This window comes from Rhinoraja longicauda, chromosome 5 (genome assembly GCF_053455715.1).
Source record: "Rhinoraja longicauda isolate Sanriku21f chromosome 5, sRhiLon1.1, whole genome shotgun sequence".
Classification (NCBI taxonomy): Eukaryota; Metazoa; Chordata; class Chondrichthyes; order Rajiformes; family Arhynchobatidae; genus Rhinoraja; species Rhinoraja longicauda.
The window spans coordinates 13804440-13831076 of NC_135957.1; the positions used below are offsets into that span (position 1 = coordinate 13804440).

Consider the following 26637-nt stretch of genomic DNA (forward strand, 5'->3'; position numbering starts at 1 on the left):
GGTGCAGGTGAACCTCTGCCTCACCTGGAAAGACTGTTTGGGTCCTTGGATGGAGTCGAAGGGGGAGGTATAGGGACAGGTGTTGCATCTCAGTTCTTCAGCCCAAAGAGATCTAAGCGTACAATTTATATTTAGTCAGAAGGTGGTTAATCTGTGGAATCCGTTGCTACAGAAGGCTGTGGAGGACGTCAATGGATATTTTAAAAGCAGAGATTGACAGATTCTTGATTAGTAAGGGTGTCAGTGGTTATGGGGAGAAGGCAGGATAATGGGGTTGAGAGGGAAAGGTTGATTGGCCATAATTGAATAGCGGCATAGACTCAATGGGCTGAATGGCCTAATTTTACCCTTATGTCTAATGAACATGATTTTCAGGTTAGAAAATACAAAGGAAATTTGGAAACAATCTGGTGTCCCCGTGCCTGAGGATGAATCAAGGCTGTGTTAAGTGTAATCTAGTCACGTCTCATTGTCTGTGTGCTCTCACATCAAAATGAAGCTCTGCCAGGCTGCGATCAGGTGTTGATTTTAGCACGAATTATCTCCGTGCCATTCTGGTGTGGTACGGTGGCACAGCATCAGAGACCCAGGTTCGATCCTGACTATGGGTGTTGTCTGTACAGAGTTTGTATGTTCTCCATATGACCTGCGTGCATTTTCTCCGGCTGCTCCGGTTTCCTCCCACACTCCAAAGTTGTGCATGTTTGTAGGTTAATAGGCTTGGTAAAAATTGTAAATTGGCCCTAGTGTGTAGGATAGTGTTAGTGTATGGGGTGATCGCTGGTTGGCATGGCCTCGGTGGGCGGAAGGGCCTGTTTCCGTGCTGTATCTCTAAATTAAACTAAGTGCCAGATTGGGTTTGTTTTTTTCTAAATCCATCAAAAAGACATAAATTTTTGACATTTTATTTTACATTTGATTTAATCAGACATTGGTGTGATTCCATTTAAAAAGAAATTCGTTATTCGAACTGCTGTCAGAAAAGAGATGAGATTTAAATTTAGAGGTTAAATCATTTTTAGTTATCTCATTACACTGCCAAGGGCGTGCATCAACTTAACTGGGGAGCTGTTGCCTTAGTCTGACATTAGGCAAAAGTTTTGTTTATCATTATCACCTGTACTGAGGTACAGGAAAAAGCTTTTGTTTGCATGCTATCCAGTGAAAGGAACAATTATACATGAATACAATCTCTACAGTGCACAGATAAAGGTACCACACCTAGTGCAAGATATAACAATGAATAAAGTCCGACTGAAGATAGTTACAAGGTTCTCCAGTGAGGTAGATGGGAGGTCAGGACTGTACTCCAGCTGATGGGAGGAAGATTCAGTTGCCTGATAACAGCTGGGAAGAAACTGTCCCTGAATCTGGAGGTGTGCATTTCAAACCTGTCTTGTGGGAGAGGGGAGAAGATGTAGTGACCGGAGTTAGACTGGTCCTTGATTATGCTGGTGGCCTTGCCGAGGCTGTGAGAAATGGCGTAAGTGCACTGTGAACAAACTGTCAGTGAAATAATTCTCGACATGAGGAGGAGTAACCATTGATATTAGTAATGCGATGAACGATGCAACTAAAGACTTTTCAATTTCAAAATTGTCTTTAAATGTTTTTGTGTATGTGTTCAAAATATTTTGCATAGTCATCACTCATCGATTATTTATTGAGCTTTTCTTTTTTAATTTTTTTTTTTTTTTTTTTTCAATTGTGCCTTTCATTGGAATGGTGAAAACCACAATTTGTGGAACAGCGAGGAACAGAGTAAAAAGAAAGGGGATAAACATTGTGAGCACAGTGAGAAGGCGGCTGGAAGGGAAAAGGCAAGCAAGTCAACCAGGCTGTTCGGTCGTGCAGAGGCCCTGCACGGGAATAAATGTGCAAGGCTCTTAAATGAGGAAGAAAGCCCAAAAAAACTACGTGGGGTTACGACTGATCAGCAACTTTCCGTTGACAATCCAATTCAGTTAAAGACCAATGAGTCCAAATCATCACTAAAAGAAAAGAAAGAATATAGTCATTGTGCAATGAGCAATTCTTCGCCAGAACAGCGATTTGTCAAATGTGCAAAATCCCACAAGGACAAAAGTACCTCTCGAACAAAAGATAAAAAGCCAGCTGGTAATGATGGAATCATGAAAGACCAGGATAAAAGGGGATCTTTGCTGGGAATCTCTCCGACGTCCCACAATGACTCTAAGGGAGGATCTCATTCGGGAAAGAGTACTCGTAAGAATGGTGAAAAGAAGAAAAACAAATCTGCGGATACCACAAAACGTGGCAATTTGGCTGGCAAGCGAGAGAAATGTTCTGAAAAGGAGGAAGGAAGTCTTGGATCAAACAAACCACAGGCCGACTCACATGGACTTAAAGAGAGCATTAAAGGGTGTAAAATGGAAGAATTATCAGACAATGGAAATGATGAGTTTGAAAAACCGGTAATGTCATTTGAGTCATATCTGAACTACGAGGAACCAAGTAACAAAGCACGCAGACCCCACCAGAATAAAAAAATGGCCATTTTGGAAAAGGGTAAATGGATCTCTCCAACTTTGAAGGAGAATAATGTATGTCCACCACCTCATAGGAAGGAAAGCAAAAGCAAGGGAAATGCAACTAAAAGACATCAATGTGAAGATGACATTTGGACTGAACAAGCAAATAAAAAGGTATATGAATCGAAAGGATACAGAAATTGTAAGAGCTTTTAGCATTAAGCAGAATGGAAGTTTAGGAACAAAATGGAAAGGCCATACGGAGTTGGTGTGTAATCGCCTGTTACTTCAAACACACACGCCTCTTGGCCTCTCCATTTTGCTACTACAGGAAGCAACCTCAAGGTTGGTGACTGTAACAGTGAACATAATGGTAGAACTTAAAGATGACATTAAAGAAGGGGAAGGCCATAGAAGAGTAAAAAATAAGGGCACTTGTGAACCTTTCATATTTGGAATGCTAAACATCATATTTTTAAAGTATTTAACAATCTTGCATATAAAAGGGCGCAAAGTGCTGGAGTAACTCAGCGGGTCAGGCAACATCTCTGGAGAACGTGGATTGGCGATGTTTCGGTTCAGGACCCTTACTCAGATCCTGAGCTTCTGAAGAAGGGTCCCGACCCGAAAGGTCATCTCTCCATGTTCTCCAGAGACACTGCCTGACCTGCTGAGTTACTCCAGCACTTTGTGTGTGGGGTTGACACCGTGACTTGATTGGAGTGGTGAGGTAGGAAGCTATTGAAAACAAGAATAATTTTAACCAGGTGATGATGGCTAAGTGTAGGGAGGTAGTGGTAAATGACAAGAATCAGCCGTGTGACGCTTTGAATGTTAGGTATATGGGGACACATTGGGACCTAGTTACAATCTATTGAGTGAAATTGGGAATTTCAACTGGGAAGCCTTTGAAAATATGGGCATTCCAGTGGAAATGCATGCCTTCAAACTTCACCGTTTAGGTTACAGATACAGCATGGAAACAGGCCCTTCGGCCCACTGAGCCCACACTGCCCATCGTTCACCCATTTACACTAGTGCTATGTTATCCCACTTTCATATCCACAAACTACATTCTCAAGGAAATTAATTTTTTTAAGAGGTCAATTAACCTACAAACCTGCATGTCTTTGGATGTGCGTTGGAAACCAGAGCACCTGGAGGAAACCCATGTGGTTCCCGGAAGAACATGCAAACTCCACATAGACAGCACCCGAGGTCAGGATCGAACTAGATCTCAGTTCCTGTGAGGCAGCAGCTCTACACCAAAGATAGACAAAAAAAAGTTATTTCTGTCCTGGGCCTTCTCCATTGTCAGTGTGAGGCCAAATACAAATTGGAGGAACAGCATCTCATATTTCACTTGGGAAGCTTACAGCCCAGTGGTATGAATAATGATTTCTTTAACTTCAAGTATGAACTCGAACTCTAACCCTTTCATGTCCTCTCTCTCTCTCTCAGTCCCTCCCTCTCCCTGTTTCCGTGCTGTATCTCTGAACTAAACGAAACCAAGGCCTTTTTCAGGATGGATGATTAGTAATTCCTATGTGACACTTAAGTAGTAAATCAATTACAAAATGAAACGTTAAAAAAAAATCCTAAATGGTATTTTAAGAGATGAGACTTGATTACTACTCGCTGTTAAAAGAGGCACAAAAAAGCTGGAAGAACTCAGCAGATCGGGCAGCATCTGTGGAGGGAAATGGACAGATGAGGGTTTGGGTCGGGACCTTTGTCAGACTGATGTGGTAGGAGGGAGAATGCTGGCAGAGAGGTGGCGGTGGTGGGGCAAAGCCTGGGGAGTGATGGGTGGATACAGGTGCCTGGGGGTTGATGGGTGGAGTAAGTGACAGCACAAGTGTTTGATGTAACAATCACCCATGTTCAGGCTCAGTGCAGGGCATCAATTTATTAAAGAAAAGAAAAATAGCTGCAACATTTGCCAAATGCAGAAGTGGCAGATACCACTGTAGTTAGACAGTAATCTTTGAAATACAAGCAAGCTGGCTGGGTTTATCTTTAATGGAAATCTCTGAACACCTAATGATATTTGTGTTAATAGATAGGCAACATAGATTTAAAGGTGGTTTGACTGCGTTACTGGAACTTTGAAGTAATCAAAATACGGTTTAAGAGACTGCAATAGAGGCAAAATGCAACAAATGTTTAGGAAGGATCTGCAGATGCTGGTTTAAACTGAAATTAGACATTACTTACTTACTTACTACCCATTATGCCTCCTGGCATGTAGGACAACAACGAAGGTTCTCCACTACTGTCTGTTCTGGGCTAGTTTCTAGACACTACCCCAGGTCAATTCAGTAGTGTTGATTCCTTCAGTTGTTGTTTCCGTAACACGTTCATTTTACGAGGCGGGGTTGTTAGCCCTGTGCTCAACCCCCAACCTGGAGGACCAGTGGATCGCTCTTCGTCTCGTCTCTACCCTTCGACCTGTCCAGCATGGGAAACCCTAACAGGAGACGAATCTCCCACTGGCATAGCTCTAGGGGTCACTGAGAATTAGACATGAAATGCTGGAATAACTCAGCGGGTCAGGCAGCATCTCTGGAGAAAAGGAATAGGCAGCATCTCTGGAGAAAACACAGAAGCCATTTGATAAGGCAAAATACAACAGACTGGGGAGAGAATTCAGAACTGGGAGGTGCAAAGGGAGTGGTGGTACAGGATTGCCAAAGAGTTAATTTGCATCAGTATTAAGAAAGGCTAGCAATGCTAGCATTTATTTTGAGAGGACTAGCATATTAAAAAAAAACGGATGTAATCCTGGTACAGTAAGACACTGGTCAGACTGTATTTGGAGTATTGTGAGCAGATTTGAGCCGCATATCTGAGGAAGGATCTGCTGGTGTTGAAGTGGGAAGATAGATTGCAGAATATAGTTCTCAGCATTGGTGGCTGCACAGTGGCTGCCTTACAGCACTTGCAGCGCCAAAGACCCGGGTTCGATCCCGACTATGGGTGTTGTCTCTACGGAGTTTGTACGTTCTCCCCGTGACCTGCGTGGGTTTTCTCCGAGATCTTCAGTTTCCTCCCACACTCCAAAGACGTACAGGTATATAGGTTAATTGGCTTGATATACAGTAAGTGTAAATTGTCCTTAGTGTGTGTGTAGGATCGGGTTAATGTGCGTGGATCGCTGGGCGGTGCGGACTCGGTGGGCCGAAGGTCCTGTTTCCATGCTGAATCTCCAAAACAGATGTTTAGGAAGGATTTGCAGATGCTGGTTTAAACCAAAATTAGACATGAAATGCTGGAATAACTCGGCGGGTCAGGCAGCATCTCTGGAGAAAAGGAATAGGTGACGTTTCGAGTCGAGATCCTTAAGTTGCATACTTGAAAAACACAGAAGCCATTTGATAAGGCAATATATTGACATTCATAACCCGGTTAGGAAGGGAATTCTACTGGGAGAATTACATAAATGTTTTTGGAGCAAAGAGTAAGATGGTGGAGGGACAGATATTTAAAATCACTATTGTGCAATGGTGGATTGGGGATGGATGCTAAGATTTTATGTAAATCACCGATGTTGTGCAATGGTGGGTTGGGGATCGATGCTAAGATTTTATATAAATCACTGAAAGAGTAAAGAACGATACAGAAAAAGTGAGATTGACACTAGAACTTAAGAATACAGAACTATAGAGGAAAGTTGGTGGTGTGCAGAAGAATGTATGCAGTAAAACAGTTAGTGGAGTAGGGAAATAAATAGGTGTACAGAACAATGATTAAGTAGTTTTGCACGTGGGCACGAACGACGTCGGGAGGAAGAGGAAGGAGATACTGTAACGTGAGTTTAGAGAGTTAGGAAGAAGACTGAGAAGTAGGATGTCGAGGGTGGTTATCTCTGGACTGCTACCTGTACCTCGTGCTGGTGAGGGCAGGAACAGAGAGATCGGGGCTATGAATGTATGGCTGAGGGGCTGGTGCAGGGAGCAAGGATTTAGATTTCTAGATCACTGGGATCTCTTCTGGGGTAGGGGTGACCTGTACGAAGGGAACGGGTTACACCTTAACAGCAGGGGCACCAACATTCTGGCAGGCAGGTTTGCTAGTGCTACACGTGTGGGTTTAAACTAAGTAGTGGGTGAGAGGGGTTGACAAATTGGCAATATGAAGATGGAGTTAAAGGGGAAGCGAATACAGGAGAAATTGCAAAGGACTCTCGAATAAATGGGAAGGGAAGTTCTAGATGGGATAAGAGAGTAAGGTCAGGGCCAATTGTGACCGGTGTGAGAGGGGAGGTGAATACCGAAGTTAAAATGTTGTATTTAAATGCGCAAAGTATAAAAAATAAAGTGGATGAGCTTGAGGCTCAGTTAGTCATGGGCAAGTATGATGTTGTGGGAATTACAGAGACATGGCTACAAGAGGACCAGGGCTGGGAACTGAATATTCAGGGGTACACAATGTATAGAAAAGACAGACAGGTGGGCAGAGGGGGTGGGGTCGCTCTGTTGGTAAGGAATGATATTCACTCCCTTGCAAGGGATGGCATTGAATCTGGAGATGTAGAATCAGTATGGACAGAACTGAGGAATTGTAAGAGTAAAAAGACCCTAATGGGAGTTATCTACAGGCCCCCAAACAATAGCCTCGACATTGGGTGCACGTTGAATCAAGAGCTAAAATTGGCATGTTGCAAATGTAATACTACGGTGGTTATGGGAGATTTCAACATGCAGGTAGACTGGGAAAATCAGGTTGGTAATGGACGCCAGGAAAGGGAGTTTGTGGAGTGCCTCCGAGATGGATTCTTAGAACAGCTTGTACTGGAGCCTGCCAGGGAGAAGGCAATTCTGGATTTGGTGTTGTGTAATGAACCTGATCTGATCAAGGGAACTCAAGGTAAAAGAGCCATTAGGAGGCAGTGATCACAATATGATAAGTTTTACTCTACAAATTGAGAGGGAGAAGGGAAAATCGGAAGTGTCGGTATTACAGTATAGCAAAGGGGATTACAGAGGCATGAGGCAGGAGCTGGCCAGATTTGACTGGAAGGAGGCCCTAGCAGGGAAGACGGTGGAACAGCAATGGCAGGTATTCCTGGGAATAATGCAGAAGTTGCAGGATCAATTTATCCCAAAGAGGAGGAAAGATTCTAAGGGGAGTAAGAGGCACCCGTGGCTGACAAGGGAAGTCAAGGACAGCATAAAAATAAAAGAAGAAGTATAACATAGCAAAGAAGAGTGGGAAGCCAGAGGATTGGGACTCTTTTAAAGAGCAACAGAAGATAACTAAAAAGGCAATACGGGGAGAAAAGATGAGGTATGAGGGTAAGCTAGCCAATAATATAAAGGAGGATAGTAAAAGCTTTTTTAGGTATGTAAAGAGGAAAAAAATAGTCAAGGCAAATGTGGGTCCCTTGAAGACAGAAGCAGGGGAATTTATTATGGGGAACAAGGAAATGGCAGACGAGTTGAACCGGTACTTTGGATCTGTCTTCACTAAGGAAGATACAAACAATCTCCCAGATGTTCTAGTGGCCAGAGATCCTAGGGTGACGGAGGAACTGAAGAAAATTCACATTAGGCAGGAAATGGTGTTGGGTCGACTGATGGGACTGAAGGCTGATAAATCCCCAGGGCCTGATGGTCTGCATCCCAGGGTACTTAAGGAGGTGGCTCTAGAAATTGTGGACGCATTGGTGATCATTTTCCAATGTTCTATAGATTCAGGATCTGTTCTTGTGGATTGGAGGGTAGCTAATATTGTCCCACTTTTTAAGAAAGGAGGGAGAGAGAAAACGGGAAATTATAGACCAGTTAGTCTGACATCAGTGGTGGGGAAGATGCTGGAGTCAATTATAAAAGACGAAATTGCGGAGCATTTGGATAGCAGTAACAGGATCGTTCCGAGTCAGCATGGATTTATGAAGGGGAAATCATGCTTGACTAATCTTCTGGCATTTTTTGAGGATGTAACTAGGAAAATTGACAGGGGAGAGCCGGTGGATGTGGTGCACCTCGTGTACCTGTGAGGAAGATGCTATGAGGTTGCAGGGTGACTTGGACAGGTTGTGTGAGTGGGCGGATGCATGGCAGATGCAGTTTAATGTGGATAATTGTGATTATCCACTTTGGTAAGAATAGGCAGGCAGATTATTATCTGAATGATGTCAAGTTAGGAAAAGGGACGTACAACGAGATCTGGGTGTCCTAGTGCATCAGTCACTGAAAGGAAGCATGCAGGTACAGCAGGCAGTGAAGAAAGCCAATGGAATGTTGGCCTTCTTATAAAGAGGAGTTGAGTATAGGAGCAAAGAGGTCCTTCTGCAGTTGTACAGGGCCCTAGTGAGACCGCACCTGGAGTACTGTGTGCAGTTTTGGTCTCCAAATTTGAGGAAGGATATTCTTGCTATTGAGGCAGCGTAGGTTTACTAGGTTAATTCCCGGAATGGCGGGCCTGTCATATGTTGAACGACTGGAGCGACTAGGCTTGTATACACTGGAATTTAGACGGATGAGAGGGGATCTTATCGAAACATATAAGATTCTTAAGGGGATGGACACGTTAGAGACAGGAAACATGTTCCCAATGTTGGGGGAGTCCAGAACCGGGGGCCACAGTTTAAGAATAAGGGGTAGGCCATTTAGAACGGAGATGAGGAAAAACCTTTTCAGTCAGAGAGTTGTAAATCTGTGGAATTCTCTGCCTCAGAAGGCAGTGGAGGCCAATTCTCTGAATGCATTCAAGAGAGCTAGATAGAACTCTTAAGGATAGCGGAGTCAGGGGGTATGGGGAGATGGCAGGAACGGGGTACTGATTGAGAATGATCAGCCATGATCACATTGAATAGTGGTGCTGGCTCGAAGGGCCGAATGGCCTACTCCTGCGCCTATTGTCTATTGTCGAAGGGATTAAAAGTACCATTAGCAAATTTGCAGATGATACTAAGTTGGGGGGTAGTGTGAATTGTGAGGAAGATGCAATAACGCTGCAGGGTGACTTGGACAGGTTGTGTGAGTGGGCGGATACATGGCAGATGCAGTTTAATGTAGGTAAGTGTGAGGTTATTCACTTTGGAAGTAAGAATAGAAAGGCAGATTATTATCTGAATGGTGTCAAGTTAGGAGGAGGGGGAGTTCAACGAGATCTGGGTGTCCTAGTGCATCAGTCAATGAAAGGAAGCATGCAGGTTCAGCAGGCAGTGAAGAAAGCCAATGGAATGTTGGCCTTCGTAACAAGAGGAGTTGAGTATAGGAGCAAAGAGGTCCTTCTACAGTTGTACCGGGCCCTGGTGAGACCGCACCTGGAGTACTGTGTGCAGTTTTGGTCTCCAAATTTGAGGAAGGATATTCTTGCTATGGAGGGCGTGCAGCGTAGGTTCACTAGGTTAATTCCCGGAATGGCGGGACTGTCGTATGTTGAAAGGCTGGAGCGATTGGGCTTGTATACACTGGAATTTAGAAGGATGAGGGGGGATCTTATTGAAACATATAAGATAATTAGGGGATTGGACACATTAGAGGCAGATAACATGTTCCCAATGTTGGGGGAGTCCAGAACAAGGGGCCACAGTTTGAGAATAAGGGGTAGGCCATTTAGAACGGAGATGAGGAAGAACTTTTTCAGTCAGAGGGTGGTGAAGGTGTGGAATTCTCTGCCTCAGAAGGCAGTGGAGGCCAGTTCGTTGGATGCTTTCAAGAGAGAGCTGGATAGAGCTCTTAAGGATAGCGGAGTGAGGGGGTATGGGGAGAAGGCAGGAACGGGGTACTGATTGAGAGTGATCAGCCATGATCGCATTGAATGGCGGTGCTGGCTCGAAGGGCTGAATGGCCTACTCCTGCACCTATTGTCTATTGTCTATTGTCTATTGTCTATTGTCTAATTGGTTAGTAATGCACTGCAACATCATGTAAATTGGATTCTGGATTGCAAAGTGCACACTTGCTTTCTGCTCTTCTGCTTGTGCTTTGCTTGATAGCTTCGTGGGCCCCATATCTGAGGAAGGATGTGCTGGCATTGAAGAGGGTCCAGAGGTTTACAAGAATGATCCCAGGAATGATTGGGTTAACATTTGATGAGCGTTTGACGGCACTGGGCCTGTACTCGCTGGAGTTCAGAAGGATGAGGGGGGACCTCATTGAAACTTACCGAATAGTGAAAGGCCTGGATAGAGTGGATGTGGAGAGGATGTTCCCACTAGCGGGAGAGTCTAGGACCAGAAGCCATAGCCTTAGAATAAAAGAACCTACCTTTTGCAAGGAGATGAGGAGGAATTTATTTGTTCAGTGAGTGGTGAATCTGTGGAATTCATTGCCACAGATGGATGTAGAGGCCAAGTCAATGGATATTTTTTAGGCGGAGATTGACAGATTCTTGATTAGGAAGAGTGTCGGGGATTATTGGGAGAAGGCAGGAGAATGGGATTGAGATGGAAAGATAGATAAGCCATGATTGGATAGCTAAGTAGACTTGATGGGCTGAATGGCCTAATTCTGCTCCTAGAACTTATGAACCTGAATTTCTTGTATTGTTTTCTGTATGCAATTCAGTCTCACTGAAGTTGCACAACTGAGTTAAGTGTTCAATTACATCTTTAAAAAAGCAAAAAATGTTTTTGGCATTGGCAGCCCGGGTCAACAAATTGCAGCAGGTACCTAATGCTACAGAATCTATAATTTAGGTAGGGTCTGATGGACAATGATAGATACAAGGTGCTGGAGTAACTCAGTGGGTCAGGCGGAATTTTTGGAGAAAAAGGATGGGTGATGTTTCAGGTTGGGACCCTTCTTCAGACTGTAAAAGGATCCCTACCTGAAACATCACCCATCCTTTTTCTCTAGAGATGCTGCCTGACCCGCTGAGTTACTTCAGTACTTTGTGTTTGTCTATCTTTGGTATAAACCAGCCCCTGCAGTTCTTTGTTTCTGCATTCAGATGGGCAATCTGCACACTTTTCTATTTGAATAACGTATTTTGATAGTGATAGTTAATTTTATTGTTTTCTATTCACTTTTGCAGATAAAAGTTGATATCAATGCTTTGCTGGATATCCCTTTGCCTAAATTTCTTCCAGATATCACAGAAATGCCTTTTGATTTTCTATCTACATCACCAGTCAAGAAATGTAAGTAAATCATATGCATTTAAGTAGATCAATTTCCTCTTCTCTTTAGCCTTTTTCCCACAAATTGAACGTCTTCAGCATTATCACCAAATTTCAATGATGATGGTGGAAAATGTCTTCCACAGCTATCCAAAGCTTAGTGTTCATCGATGTGTCAGAACAAGTCAGTGCCACTGGATTTCATCTCCCTGCACTGTGAATACCAGACATTGGTCATAATCATAGAATTGCACACCACAGAAACAGGCCATTCAGCCCATTACATCCATACCGGCCATCAAATACCCATCTATACTAATTTTATTGACCAGCACTGAATCCGTGCCCACCGAGACTGCACCAACCAGCGATCCACTCACACTAACACCATCCTACACACACCAAGGACAATTTCCAATTATACCAAGCCAATTAGCCTACAAACCTGTACGTCTTTGGAGTGTGGAAGGAAACTGGAGTACCCGAAGAAAACCCACTTGGTCACAGCGAGAACGTACAAACTCTGTACAGACAGCACCCGTAGTCAGGATCGAACCCGGGTCTCTGGCGCTGTGAGGCAGCACTTAACTACTTGCACATAACCCATATCCCTCCATTCCCTGCATATCTGTGTGCCCATCCTGAAATCCCACTATCTTATGCCTCAACTACCACCCCTGGCAGCACGTTCCAGATACTCACCAACCTCTGTCTTTAATTTTTTAAAAGCCTTCCCCTCCCCCCACATCTCCTATACAGTTTGTCCCTCTCGCCTTAAAGCTATGTCCTCTAATATTTCATTTTGCAATCCTAAGAAAAAGATTCTGACCAAATCTATGCCTCTCATGCTTCTATCAAATGTACCTGAAACTTCTGGTGTTCCAGAGAAAACAATACAAGTCTGTCCATCCTCTCCCTGTATCGGATTCCTATTAAATCTTTTCCCCTTCACCTTAAAACGATGTCCTCTGGTCCTCGATTCCCCTCGTCTGGGCAAGAGACTCTGTGCATCTACGTGATCTTTTCTTCTCATGATTTTGTAAACCTCTGTAAGATCACCCATAATCCTCCTGCGCTCCAGGGAATAGAGTCCCAGCCTACTCAACCTCTCCCAATAGCTCAGACCCTCTAGTCCTGGCAACATCCTTGTAAATGTTTCACTCCTGCTACTACAGCGTACAATTCCCAATGTTTATTTCACAGCGGTTTCTTCTTGAAAATGATTTTCTTCTTTTTATCGGCAGCAATAGCCAATGTTTCTGACAAGAATGTGGAATTTACTGGTCAGAGATTAAACTGTAAGATGCAAATATATTCGGGGTGTAAAACAACAAACATGTTGAAGATGATGTCTCTGTATGAACAGTGCATTCGAGTCCTTCAGAACAACATTGACTGTAAGTAACTGGGAAGATGCAATTGTTCACTTGGAGAGTTGAGAAATGAAAATGGAAACATACCAAGAATAGGATAATATGTGATTTCTTAAACATTTTTAAACCCTTTTCTTGCCAACATGTATCAATTTTTTTTGTGTAGTTTAGAGATACAGCATGGAAATGAGTCCTTTGGCCGACAGAGTCCATTCTAACCTCTACACACTGGTTCTATGTTATCCCACTGTCTCATCTACTCCCAAGACGCTAGAAACAATTTACAGAGGCCAATTAACCTTCAATTCTGCATGTGGGATGTGGGAGGAAGCCAGAACTCCCGGAGAAAACCCACACAGTCACTGGGGTAGTGTGCAAGCTCCACACAAACAGCACCCGAGGTCAGGATTGAACCCGGGCCTCCGGCGCAGTGAGGCAGCAACTATACCAGCTGCGCCACCAAGCATGGAATGTGAATGGAAACGGCTGATTATTTTAGTGGGTTTGGACAGGGCTGCTCTACCTGCTGGATCATCTTCAAGGACCTATTTTTCTGCTTACGCAGTCTGAAGAAGGGTCTCGACCCGAAACGTCACCCATTCCTTCTCTCCAGAGATGCTGCCTGTCCCGCTGAATTATTCCAGCTTTTTGTGCCTACTATTTTACTGTTGTCGGGTTGAGCCAAATCTTGAGTGGGAAAGCGTGCAACTTAGCATTCTTTGTAATTGTTAAAAAATAAACTTGGACACTCCCCCCCATTTTATTTTTATAATAGTCGGGAGATGATTTTTCATTTTGTGTAGTGTGTTAGCATGAACAAAATACCGAAGATCTAACTTTCCATTCTTTCTCTTGCCCAGCCATTCATGAAGTTGGCGGCGTGCCTTTTGAGATCATTGAGCCCGTGTTTGATCAGTGTACATCAGAGCAGCTGTGGCGAATTGAGGAGTGCAACCCGGTGAGAAAAATACTTTCACACGTTCTGGAGTTTAGAAGGATGAGGGGGGACCGCATTGAAACTCACCGGGCCTGGATAGAGTGGATGTGGTGAGGATGTTGGAGGATAGTGGGTGAGCCCAGGACCAGAGGGCACAGCCTCAGAATAAAAGGACAATCCTTTAGAAAGGAGATGAGATGGAATTTAGTCAGTGGTTGTTGAATCTGTGGAATTCATTGCCACAGACGGTAGTGGAGACCAAGTCAATGGGTATTTTTAAGGCGGACATTGACAGATTCTTGACTAGTAAGGATGTCAAGGGTTATGGGGAGAAGACAGGAAATGGGGTTGAGAGGGAAAGATAGATCAGCCATGATTGAATGGCAGAGTGGACTTGATGGGCCGAATGGCCTAATTCTGCTCCTATGACTTATGAACTTGAACACGAGACCCAAGTCTTTGTTGAAAAACACTTAAACTAGCTCAGTGTATGATTTTAGATACACTTACTATTTTACTGTGGAAATATTCACAAATCAGTTTACAACTTCCAGAATGGGGATTTCCCACCCTTTTGTCATTTGCATTCCAAGTACTTTTACTTCTCTCACTCTAGAGGAAATGTTTTTGCTATTTATCACTAGTTCTTAAAAGCCTGCTAAATATTAGTGTATGGCTATTCCCTAGATGTTCATGTAAGGGACTGGAAAGGACTTGGGGAGAACGTACAAACTCTGCACAGACAGCACCGTCGCAGCTGCGGCTTGCCTGCAGTCCGTCTGTCTTTTGTGTTTTTTGTTGTTTTTGTCTGAATTGTAGTTTAATATGATGTAGTGTTGTATGTTATGTTTTGGGGGGGGTGGGAGGGAACGGGAACTGTAACATTCTCTCTCCCGAACGGAGACGTGACCTTTGTTCTGTGTCGTGTCTCCGTTCCCGTTGCGGCCTACCACCGGCCATTCACCTGGGAACACCTGGGGCTCTGGTTCGCAGAGCCCGCGGCGCGGACTCACCACCTGCGGCGCTGGCTGCCTGCGGATGCTGCGGGCGCGGCTGCGACTCGTCTCCGGAGGCTCCGGCGCGGGCTGCGTGGACGTCGGAAGCCCGCAGACCCCTGGGTGGGGGCCGACATCGGGAGCTCCGGCAACGGCAGAGGCAGCGTGTTCGCCCGCCCCGAATCGCGGGGCTTGGGTCGGCCCGTCGCGGACCTTTCACCGTCCGGCGCGGCCTGAAATAGGCCGTGGACCTTTCACCGCCCAGCGGGGGCTTCAATATCGGGAGCCCCGACCGCCCCGACGTGGCAACTCCAACAGCCTGACCGCGGGACAAGACGGCAGGGAAGAGAAAAATACATTTTGGCCTTCCATCACAGTGAGGAGGGACTGGAGGAGACTCACTGTGATGGATGTTTCTTTTTGTTTGGTGTTAGTTGTGATTGTATGTGTTATTGCATTTTTATTGATTAATCTTATTGGTCTTATTGTTCAACTGCGGGTAATGTTTCATTTTACTACACATTTATGTGTATGTAACAAATAAACGACTATTGACTATTGATATTGACCCGTAGGCAGGATCGAAGCTGGGTCTTTGACGCTGTGAGGCAGCAACTCTACCGCTGTGCCGCCCCTGTTATAAGTGTCCCTGTTGAAGCTGCCCCTGAGCACCCTTGGGAGCCACAGGTTCTCAGCGGCAGTAACTCATTATTATAATTGGCCGGGGGCTATCTCCATACGTTTCTGTTAGGTTGCTTCCACACTTCTCTCAAGCTTTTGGAATGTGCCTTGTCGGACGGCACGGTGGCGCAACTGGCAGAGTTGCTGCCTCACGGGGCCAGAGACCTGGGTTCAATCATGACCTCAAGTGGATGTCAACTTATTTACATCGGCGAAACCAAATGCAGGCTCGGCGATCGCTTCGCTCAACACCTGCGCTCGGTCCGCGTTGGCCAAACTGATCTCCCGGTGGCCGAGCACTTCAACTCCCCCTCCCACTCCCAGTCTGACCTTTCTGTCATGGGCCTCCTCCAGTGCCATAGTGAGGCCCACCGGAAATTGGAGGAACAGCACCTCATATTTCGCCTGGGCAGCTTGCAGCCCAGCGGTATGAACATTGACTTCTCCAACGTTAGAAAGTTCCTCTGTTCCTCTCTTCCCCTCCCCCTTCCCAGTTCTCCCTCTATCTTCCTGTCGCCATCTATATCCTTCCTTTGTCCCGCCCCCCTGACATCAGTCTGAAGAAGGGTCTCGACTCAAAAGCGTCGCCCATTCCTTCTCTCCTGAGATGCTGCCTGACCTGCTGAGTTACTCCAGCATTTTGTGAATAATTACCTTCGATTTGTACCAGCATCTGCAGTTATTTTCTTATATGACCTCAAGCGGTATCTGTGTGGAGTTTGTACATTCTCCCTGTGACCTCGTGAGCTTTTAAGTGCTCCAGTTTCCTCCCACACTCCAAACAAACATGCAGGTTGTAGTTTAATTAGCCCCAATTAATAAAATTAATTTGTCCCGAATGTATAAGGAGTGAATGATTAAGTGGGATAACATAGAACTAGTGCAAACGGATGATTGATGGTCGGCGTGGACTGAAGGGCCCATTTCCAAGCTGTATCTCTAAACTAAACTAACCATTGGATAAAATCTAGTATAAAATTCTAACACTAGATATTTGCTAATTTATTGTCTGTATAGCAAAAACAATCAATAGTCTTTTTGCACTGTCCACTGTAGCCCCATTGCTTTAATAATTATTGAAGAATATGTTGACCAAGCAACATCATCAACATTCTGCAGCTATTCAGGACATTGATTTACAGTGAGAGGGGAAAGATTTACATGGGACCTGAGGCGCAGGTTTTTCATTCCAAGAAATGGAATGAGCTGCCAAAGAAGTGGTTGAGGCGGGTAAGAGTACATTGTTTGAAAGACCTTTGGACAGGTATGTGGATAGAAAAGGGTTAGGATTTGAGCCTAGCACAAGCAAATGGGACAAGCTCGGATAAGTAACTTGGTCAGCATGGGCAAGTTGGGCTGAAGGGCCTGTTTCCGTGCTGTATAACTCTATGACTCTGTGATTCTATGTACCTGTGCGTATACCGTTGTCTATCTATTCCTGGCCCATAGTTTTTGTGTTCAGTTTATTATCACGTGTACCGAGGTACAGCGGAAAACTTTTTGTTGCATCCTATCCAGTCAGTGGAAAGACTATACATGATTACAATCAAGCCGTTCACAGTGTACAGATACAGGATAAAGGGAATAATCAGAGATAGTCCGAGGGTCTCCATTGGTGCATCCTAATGTTAGTTTTGTGCTCGGTATTTTACCTGTGTCACCACAATTATAATTTAGAAAATAGACAATAGACAATAGGTGCTGGCTCGAAGGGCCGAATTGCCTACTCCTGCACCTATTGTCTATTTTCTAAATTATAATTGTGGTGACATCCAGGGAATTGGCCTCCACTGCCTTCTGAGGCAGAGAGTTCCACAGATTTACAATTCTCTGAGTGAAAAAGATTTTCCTCGTCTCCGTTCCAAATGATTACACATCATTTGAATATCTTATGTTTGTAGAGGTGTTATATTTTATATTCAGCTCTGTAATCTGTTTAGGATGAATGGCAATAGTGTGAGATCTGTGTATTCTTGAAGACTTAAAGTCCCTTTTTAATTTTGATAAGATCCTTGGTGATTCTCTCATGTTTATCTTAAATAGAGCTTCATTGAACAGACTGGTCACCACTGGATGAAACATTGTAGAAAAGACTTCAAAGGCGAGCGGCCCCAGGAGTATGAATCGTGGCGCGAGCTGTATCTACGGCTGTATGTCGAACGAGAGCAGAAACTGAAAATATTGACTCAAAGTATTAGCTCTGCACATGCTAATAAACCCAAAGGTCAGTTGTGAGCATAATATTGACACGTTTTTACTGACAGGCCATCATCTCTTTCCAGAGCTTTCATTTTGAATCATTAGTGCGTTGATGCATGGGATCTGGGTCTGGAATGACAGATCCACTGGATGAACATTATAACTGGATGTTTCATCTGCATCGAGCTTAAGGTGCTTTTAAGAGGAATTTAAATTAAATGCAGCGTGGTGACAAAATGTCTCCCTGTTAGCCGAAACTAAAGAATAGCAGATGATAAAGATTTAATTGAACATGTAGGACTAATATTGAGACATAATGTGGGGTGGTTGAAAAAGGCCACAGAAGAAATGTGTAGGAAGGAACTGCAGATGCTGGTTTACACTGAAGATAGACACAGAATACTAGAGTAACTCAGTATCTCTGGAGAGAAGGAATGGGTGACGTTTCGGGTTGAAATCCTTCTTCAGACTGAGTCAGGGGAGAGGGAGACACAGATGTGGAAGGGTATGGTGTGAAAACGAGGCATCAAAGGGGACCTTTGCCTCAAGGAAAATGTAGAGTTCATTGTTAGCTAGGAGATGGTGACAATGAAGCATACAAAGATAAAATTTAATCAGGAGGACAGTCAGACTGATCGGAGAACTAGGATGGGGGAGGGATGGAGAGAGGGAATGCAAGGGTTACTTGAAGTTGGAGAAGTCGATGTTCATACCGCTGATGGGGAGATGCTAACTTTGCAAGCAACGCGAAGCATGCGGAAATCTGCCATGTTTGGAAAGCGAGCCAAGTTTGGAGCCCACAGCAGTTGTTGGAGTAGATTCATGCCGTGGGCAATGGGAGTGGAAGTGGAGGTTCATACTGATGGTGAAATCGGAAAGGGAAAAAGAAACATGTTTGGTGTAGTGTGCAGTCCAAAGTGGACTGTTTTTTTTTGTTTTGATTTTTTTTTTTTCTGACTGAAAAAAAATTGACCGGCTGCCCAATACTGGGAGCCTTAGTGAGAACAAACTCAATATAGTAAGCTAAGGGATGACATAGCTCACAATTAAGTAAAACTTAAGATGGGCACAAAATGCTAGAGTAACTCAGCGAGTCAGGCAGCATCTCTGACAAAAGGAATAGGTGATGTTTCGGGTCGAGACTGATATTCAGACTGAGAGTAAGACTTGCTGATTATACACACCAATTCACATCATCTGGCGTAAAAGTCATTTCTCCCTCCTTCCTTAAACGTTCCGAAAAACTATTGACTTAAACTCTGCATTATGGGGAGAAGGCAGGAGAATGGGGTTAGGAAGGAGAGTTAGATCAGCCATGATTGAATGGTGGAGTAGACTTGATGAGCCAAATGGCTTAATTCAGCTCGTATCAATTGTGACCTCCTGACCATTTTGTAGTATAAGCACTTCTAATTTCGAAGTAAATGTACATCTCAGACATCCACCAGTGTTTCCTCTTTACAGATGCTGACTTGCCTAAATAATTCCACAATACAAAAAAAAAAATTGTATTATCCGTTATCAGGAAATTGTAATTCAGCAGTTGCACATAATGTACTTCGGAACTTTCCAAAGCACTAAATGCCGAGCCTGTTGGTTATAAAGTTGACTCTACATATTCGTAGACATGCCCCAGCAATAAAACAAATTAATTGCTGGTTACATTTGCTTTTGAATGAAGTAGAATTATGGGAAAGGCGAGGATAGGCCTTTACTTCCAGGTGAACAAGCTTAACGTGTTTAACATTCAAAAACCTAACACTGCCTCAGTGCTGCACTAAAGCTCAAAGCTGACTTGTACACAGTCTGCACTGACTCAAGATCTAGGCTGTTGGCCCATTTATCACTTTAGACTGATATTTTCTAGATGCCAATGTGTTACAAACTCATTGCAGTCAATACATCTATGCCCATTGGGCGGCAGAACGGTAGAGTTACTGCCTTACAGCGCCAGAGACCCAAGTTTGAATCTGACTAAAGGTTCTCTCTACAGGGTTTGTACATTCTCCCTGTGACCTGTGTGGGTTTTCTTCAGGAGCTCTGATTTCCTCACACACTCCAAAGACGTGCAGGTTTGTATGATAAATGTCAATCTGGTCTTGATCTGAAACGTCACCCAGAGATGCTGCCTGTCCCGCTGAGTTACTCCAGCATTTTGTGTCTACCTTTGATTTAAACCAGCATCTGCAGTTCTTTCCTACAGTTCTTTCTTACCTTTGTAGGTTAATTGGCTTGGTATAATTATAAATTGTCCTTAGTGTGTAGGATAGTGTTAGTGTAGGGGGATCGCTGGTCGGCGTGGACTCAGTTGCCAAAGGCCATGTTTCCATGCTGTGTATCTAAACTAAACTAAAAATTGCTGTTAAATTATTATATACCTCAGAATCTTACAATGATTTGCTGCCAATTTTTCTTGATTATTTATTACAATTTATTTTTATTCACCCGAGTACACACAGGATCTATTTCTTCTAAATTTGTCTTAGGTACCACTTTATGAACTTTGAATTTTATCAGAAATATTGTATTCATGATTAATGGTAACACTCAATACTTCAAAACAAAAATCTATTTGGGACCCTCTAGAATTGAAAAATGGATAGGGTCCTGTTCTGCAATTTAAGGCTTTTTGTTTGTTTACTAAACTTTCACTAACTTGGGGTTCAGAATTTTGAAAGTTGCGTGTACAAAATTCCATTCCATGCGCATTGTGGTAATTCAATGCAAGTAAATTGTAAAGTGTATTTCATTATAAATGATTTATATGTGAAATATGAAAGAACGTGCAAACTCCGCACAGACAGCACCCGGATCGAACCCGGGTCTCTGGCGCTGTAAGGCTGCCGTGCCACTGTACCGCTGGCTTAGTCAATTAACCTTTATATTCTTAGTTTAAAATGCTACTCTTATGACTATGGCATATGTTTGTTTGGGCTGATGAAATAAAGTCCATCCCTATGGAAATTTGTGTTTTTAACGTAAAACAGTGCAAATTTCAGTTTCAATTGTAACACCTTAAAACATTTCTCAAAGTATTTTAATTTCATTTTTTAAATTATTACTGCAACCAGGGGAATACAAATCATATAAGTTACAAGTCAAAACTACTACACTTTTACCATGCTGTTCATTATTTGAGAAATATTCTTTGTTTTTGTAAGGTTTATTTTATGAAAGGTGGATATCCTCTTATGGTGTCTCCCGGGGTTTAATCTTGGGCCTTTAGCTAACTTGGACATATTTAGTTGAATATCTTGGCACAGCATTCATGAGACAAAATTGAAAAGTAATTTTGAAAATAGTATTGTGGCTATTTAAGACCATTGTTCTTGATAGGTAACCGATAAATGTACTGAATTAAAACGTGCCATTGGAAACGTGAGCGGATCAAAAGTCATAAGTTCTAGGAGCAGAATTAGGCCATTCGGCCCATCAAGTCTACTCTGCCATTCAATCATGGCTGATCTAACCCCATTCTCCTGCCTTCTCCCCATAATCTCTGACACCCGTACTAATCAGGAATCTACCTTAAAAATATCCATTATTCCAAAATATACTTTCCAAAAGGCCATTAGCTGAGCAAACAATGTAACCACTGTGACTTTAGATCATGCGATACATTTGGCTAATAATTCTGTCTTCAGGTCGCCAAGTGAAATTGGCCTATGTAAATACTTCTGCAAAACCTCCTCGAGATATTCTCCGCCAGCAAGGGAAGCACGGGACTGCGTGGACCACACTTCAAAGCTCTTCCAAGCAGAGGTAAGCATTCTACCTACTCAATGTAGAACAGAAAGATGAAGTTAAAATTGCCAGGATTGACCAGTTTCCGACTTGCTGCCCTGATGCCACCTATCTAGGAGGGGCATGGTACAACTTAACACTATCTGCAGCAGACCACTCCTGGTGCATCAGGTTCACTTGCACCTCCTCCAACCTCATGTACTATATTCGTCATTCAAGATGTGGACTCTTGTATATCAAATGTAGACTGGGCGATCGTTTCGCTGAACACCTTCGCTCAGTCCACCTGATCTCCTGGTTGCCAAACACTTTCATTCCCCTTCCAATTCACACACTGACCTTGCTGTACTAGGTCTCCTCCATTGTCAGAGCGAGGCTAAATGCAAATTGGAGGAACAGCATCTCAAATTTCGTTTGGGCAGCTTACAACCCAGTGGTATGAATATTGATTTCTCTAACTTCAAGTAATCCCTGTATTCCATCCCTCCCCCACCCAAGTCGCACCAGCTTCTCGTTCTCGCCTAGCACACAGCTAACAATGGCCTGTTTCCTTTATCATCATTACTTTTTTGCATATCTTTCATTCACTTGTTCTATATCTCTCTACATCACCGACTATATATCTCGTTTCCCTACCCCCCCCCCCCCCCTCCCCCATCTGAAGAAGTGTATTGACCCGAAACATCATCCATATATTCTCTCCAGAGATGCTGCCTGTCACTCCACCATTGAGTTACTCCAGCATTTTGTGTCACTTCTCTGGGAAACTCAATTGAGAAGGCAGATGAAGTATTTCTCCAGCAAATAAGTGAATCATTAGGAATGTCATCAGGCAATCTCAAAGCACAAAATGGTGCAGTTTTAAACAAGGCTGTGGGCACGTCATTCTATAAAGATATTAGGAAAACTGAGGGGACTATTTATGCAGACGTGCAAGAATCTTGGACAGGCACAAAATGCTGGAGTAAGTCAGTGGGTCAGGCAGCATCTCTGGAGAAAGGGAATAGGTGACGTTTCGGGTCGTGACCCTTCTTCAGACTGAGAGTCAGGGTGAGGGAAACTAAAGGTATGAGAAGGTACAGAACAAAGCAAAGCCTATATTGATGACTCGGGAAAAGTGGAGCCCACAATGGTACATTGTTGGCTGGGGATGAGGTGATAATGAAGGGATACAAATGGTGAAATTAGCAAGAGGACTAGGGAGGGGAAGGGATGGAGAGAGAGGGAATGTAAGGGTTACTTGAAATTGGAGAAATCAATATTCATGCCGCTGGGTTGTAAGCTGCCCAAGCAAAATATTAGGTGCTGTTCCTCCAATTTGCATGTGGCCTCAAACTGACAGTGGAGGAGGCCCAGGACAGAATGGTCACCTATTCTTTTCTCCAGAGATGCTGCCCAACCCGCTGAGTTACTCCAGCATTTTGTATCTAACTTTAGTATAAACTAGCATCTGCAGTTCCTTCCTACACAAGAATCTTGGGATTCTGCTAAATGCTTAGAAGACATAGGTTGACTCCAGCTGGAACTCTAAGGCCAATTTTGAGCACAACACTTTACTGAGGATGGCAAAGCTTTTGAAAGGATGCAATTCACTGCAAAGGCATTGAGTTATGCAGAAAGGGCTATTCTCGGATTGGCATCCATAAGGTAGGAAACTGAATGAAAGTAATCAAATTATGAAGGATTTTCCATAGTTAATGAAAATATTTCTTAAGACATGATCAATAAGGAGAGAAATCGGATTTTGAATCATTGGCAGAAGAACCATTTTGGGGCTATGTTGGTGAAATGATAATACTGCCCTGCATTTAACCTTAGCTGCAATGTACTGCCTGAAAGAGTGGAGGATGCAAATCCAAATTTTCTAAAGGGGATGGTAAAAGACTCGGAAGGAAGATAAGTTGGAGACCGTAGATAGACACAAAACGCTGGAGTAACTCAGCGGGTCAGGCGGTGTATCTGGAGAGAAGGAATGGGTGACGTTTCTCGTTGAGACCCTTCTTCAGACTCTGGGTGAGAAAGGAAGGGCACTGGGAATAACCAGATATGTCTGAATGAATAATAAAAAGAAAAAAAGTCTCTTATGTAATTTTTCAGGATGTACCGGTTGCTCTTGTTTGGTCTCTGGAAGTTACTTCTTTGATCCATATTTGGACAATGACTGTGATAAAGTCTGGAGCCAAGTGATCCTGCTGAAATTTCACGTGGTTAGTGGTAAAGAAGTGCCACGTGATAACACTAGTGACAGTACCTTCCATCACTTGTAGGTCGACTTGGGATATTTTCCATGTGTTTGGGTCATGTCCTTGGGGAACAGTTGTGGTTTATGGTTGCAATGAATAATGAACTCTGCTTGATGCTGTGGTTAAATCTCAATGCTTATTACACAGAACTAATGCGGAAAAGTCTTAAGTGTTATTTATGAACTAAAGATGAGTCACCCTGCTTCTAGTGAGAGGAAGTAAACGTGTGATCAGCGATAGTTCCCATTTAACTGGTGATTCAGCCCCATTTCCAGCTTGTCATTTTATTGGCTTTTGCGAATATTGTTATGACTTAAAACGTTTAGCATTTTATACATCAATACCAAAGTCACCCTTTGTTATGCTGTTTGTGGATGTTTCCTGTTTTTTTAAAGAGGAATTGAGGTTGAAAGGGGGAGGATGAATTTGACCTGCTAACAAAGTTGACCTGTTGACCTGCTAACAAAGTTCCTCAAAAACAGTTATGGAAAAAGGAACAAAACCGGAATGCACTGGATTTTAGCCATTTGTTTCTCATGATACATTATGCTGGTCCAGATTGTGCAAGCCTTCTGGACTTCTTTCCGTTTATATTTTGAACAAGCTTTATTAAACTCACTCCCAGTTTATCCCCCATAGGCAATTTACAATGCAGAATATTGGCAGATTCACTGGTTCAATGTTTCTTTATTGTCACGTTTATCAAGGTACAGTGAAAATACATTTGTTTGTATGCAGCTCAGCAAAACTATCCCCATACATAAGCACAATCACCACAGTCGGTACAGAACAGCCCACTGAGTCCATATGCGAGAGGCACCATTTTACAGTCCCAGCTGCAGTTGGCCACAAAAGGCGCGTTACACCCGTTGCCTCCATTCCAGTCCTCCCATGATCCGATGTCCCTCCTTGCACGGCCCTCTTCAGCCCTTGTTCCCCGTGGGGGGGGAGGTTGGGGTGGGGGCACTGCCTCCCCCTTCTTCTTGCAGGGCCCAATGTCCAGCGTTCGCCGCCATCTCCCTCCACCTTCTCTCTGATACCCGATCCACGGGGCGAGTGGGGGCCGAGTTCGGCAGCCTTCCCTCTCCAGCCGAGCCAGCGGTTGGGATACAGCCGTGGCTCACCGGACCGCTGAGCCGAGCCCTAGACTGCTGCAGGGCCTCCAGTGGCCCTCTCCACCGTCAAGGCCCCGCACTGCCTCCTCCAGCTTCTCTGCTGCCTCCTGCAGGCCCCGCGCTGCCTCCTGCAGGCCCCGCGCTGCCTCCTGCAGGCCCCGCGCTGCCTCCTGCACGCCCTCTGTCCGACTCCCTCCTCGCCAGTCCATGGAGCGAGCAGGGGCTGGGCTCTGCGCAGCCCTCTCTAGGCGGGTTCTCGGTACCGTGGCAGCGTGCCAGGCCCGCTGTCCGGCACGACCATGGCAGCGGCCCGTCGGGAGGAATGTTTGAGAGCCTTTTATCTTCAACGTTATTGGCATTGATTTGTTATGATCACGTGTACCGAGGTACAGAGGCAAACTTTGTTTTGCACAATATACTATTCTGGCAAATCGGACCTCGCATAAGTACATGAGGTAGCGCAAAATAGAAAATAGCCAGAGTGTGAAGAACAACAAACCTTCTGCTTCCTTCTGTGATCTGCACTAAAGTCAGACAACCTTTACAGAGGGATGCATCTTAGCAACTGAATGGCACACCTTTTAGCCATTTTGTTGTCTGTAATGGATGGTTTGCTCTTGCAGGGTGAACTCTGTGAGGAGCACAGACTGTACTGGTTCCACCAGAGGAAGTGGCTCTTGTGATCGGACAAAGCGTGATGGTGGCAGTGTTGCTCCAAGTGCTTACTCGGGCCCTGATGCAAAAAGGCAGGTTAAAAGTAAGTAAAGCAAATCACAAAAGTAATTTTGGGACCATTTTGATGAAATGAATAACACTTGGTTGGGTCAGAGTGAGGCCACATGCAAATTGGAGGAACAGCACCTCACATTTCACTTGGGCAGCTTCAACCCAGTTGTATAAATATTGATTTCTCTAATATCAAGTAACTCCTGCATTCCATTCCACCCCCCCCCCTTCTCCCCTCCCCCACCCTAGTTGTCCGACCAGTGGTCACATTCTTATATCCCTCTTGTTATCACACCTTCCCCAGCCAACAATGGGCCATTATGGACTCCACCCTTCTCGAGGTCATCTGTTGCCAGCCCTAATTCATTTTGGCCTTTTCTCCCCTCCAGTTTATCTTGCCCCCCCACCCCTAATTTCAGTATGAAGAAAAATTCCAACCCAAAACATCACCTATTCCTTTTATCTATTGATGCTGTCCGACTCGCTGAGTTACTCCAGCACTTTGTGTCTATCTTCAGTGTAAACCAGTATATCTACAGTTCCTCCCTACAACACTTGGTTGGATTGTGCATTACTCTTGAAATGCACCTCCTTAAGTGTAATATCAGAACTTGCTTCTAATCAACTAATCTTTTATGCAGTGTCAATCATTCTCAGGAGCAGGGTCTTAAAAAAAATACTTTTTATTCCAGAACCTGCACCAATGATGGCAAAATCATTAAGGGCCTTTAAGAACAGACTTGGTCCACGTTAAATATCCTTGATGATGGCTTCATGACTTATTTATGTTGGCATTAAATATATTGCTTGGAAGATGGAGCATTTATTTGCTGTTGGGTTTTTTGCTAATTGCATTTGCACCAAAATGTGCATAATGCACATAGTTTTGTTTATAATTTGACCATTATGATGAAATGAATAACACTTGGTTGAGACACAGTGAGGCCACCAGCACCTGTTAAGTTCTGGATTAAGTATGGTATGAACACACACAAAACAAAATGGGAGATTTGAAATGGTTTAGCATTTCTCTTAACTTGCTGCAAGTTGATGTATATA

The 26637-nt window shown here is 43.9% G+C and overlaps 1 protein-coding gene across 1 annotated transcript in view; it reads left to right on the plus strand.

Annotated features, from left to right (window-relative positions):
* The window catches only part of eloal (elongin A, like), a 42270-nt gene extending 15938 nt beyond the window's left edge, over positions 1–26332 (plus strand). Inside the window, exons 4-11 of the mRNA XM_078400001.1 lie at positions 1751–2666; positions 11481–11586; positions 12810–12962; positions 13799–13896; positions 17595–17775; positions 21395–21512; positions 25476–25609; positions 26271–26332. Of these exons, the coding sequence (XP_078256127.1) occupies positions 1751–2666; positions 11481–11586; positions 12810–12962; positions 13799–13896; positions 17595–17775; positions 21395–21512; positions 25476–25609; positions 26271–26332 (1768 nt within the window). The remainder of the gene's footprint in view (positions 1–1750; positions 2667–11480; positions 11587–12809; positions 12963–13798; positions 13897–17594; positions 17776–21394; positions 21513–25475; positions 25610–26270) is intronic.
* Positions 26333–26637: the final 305 nt, after the last annotated feature.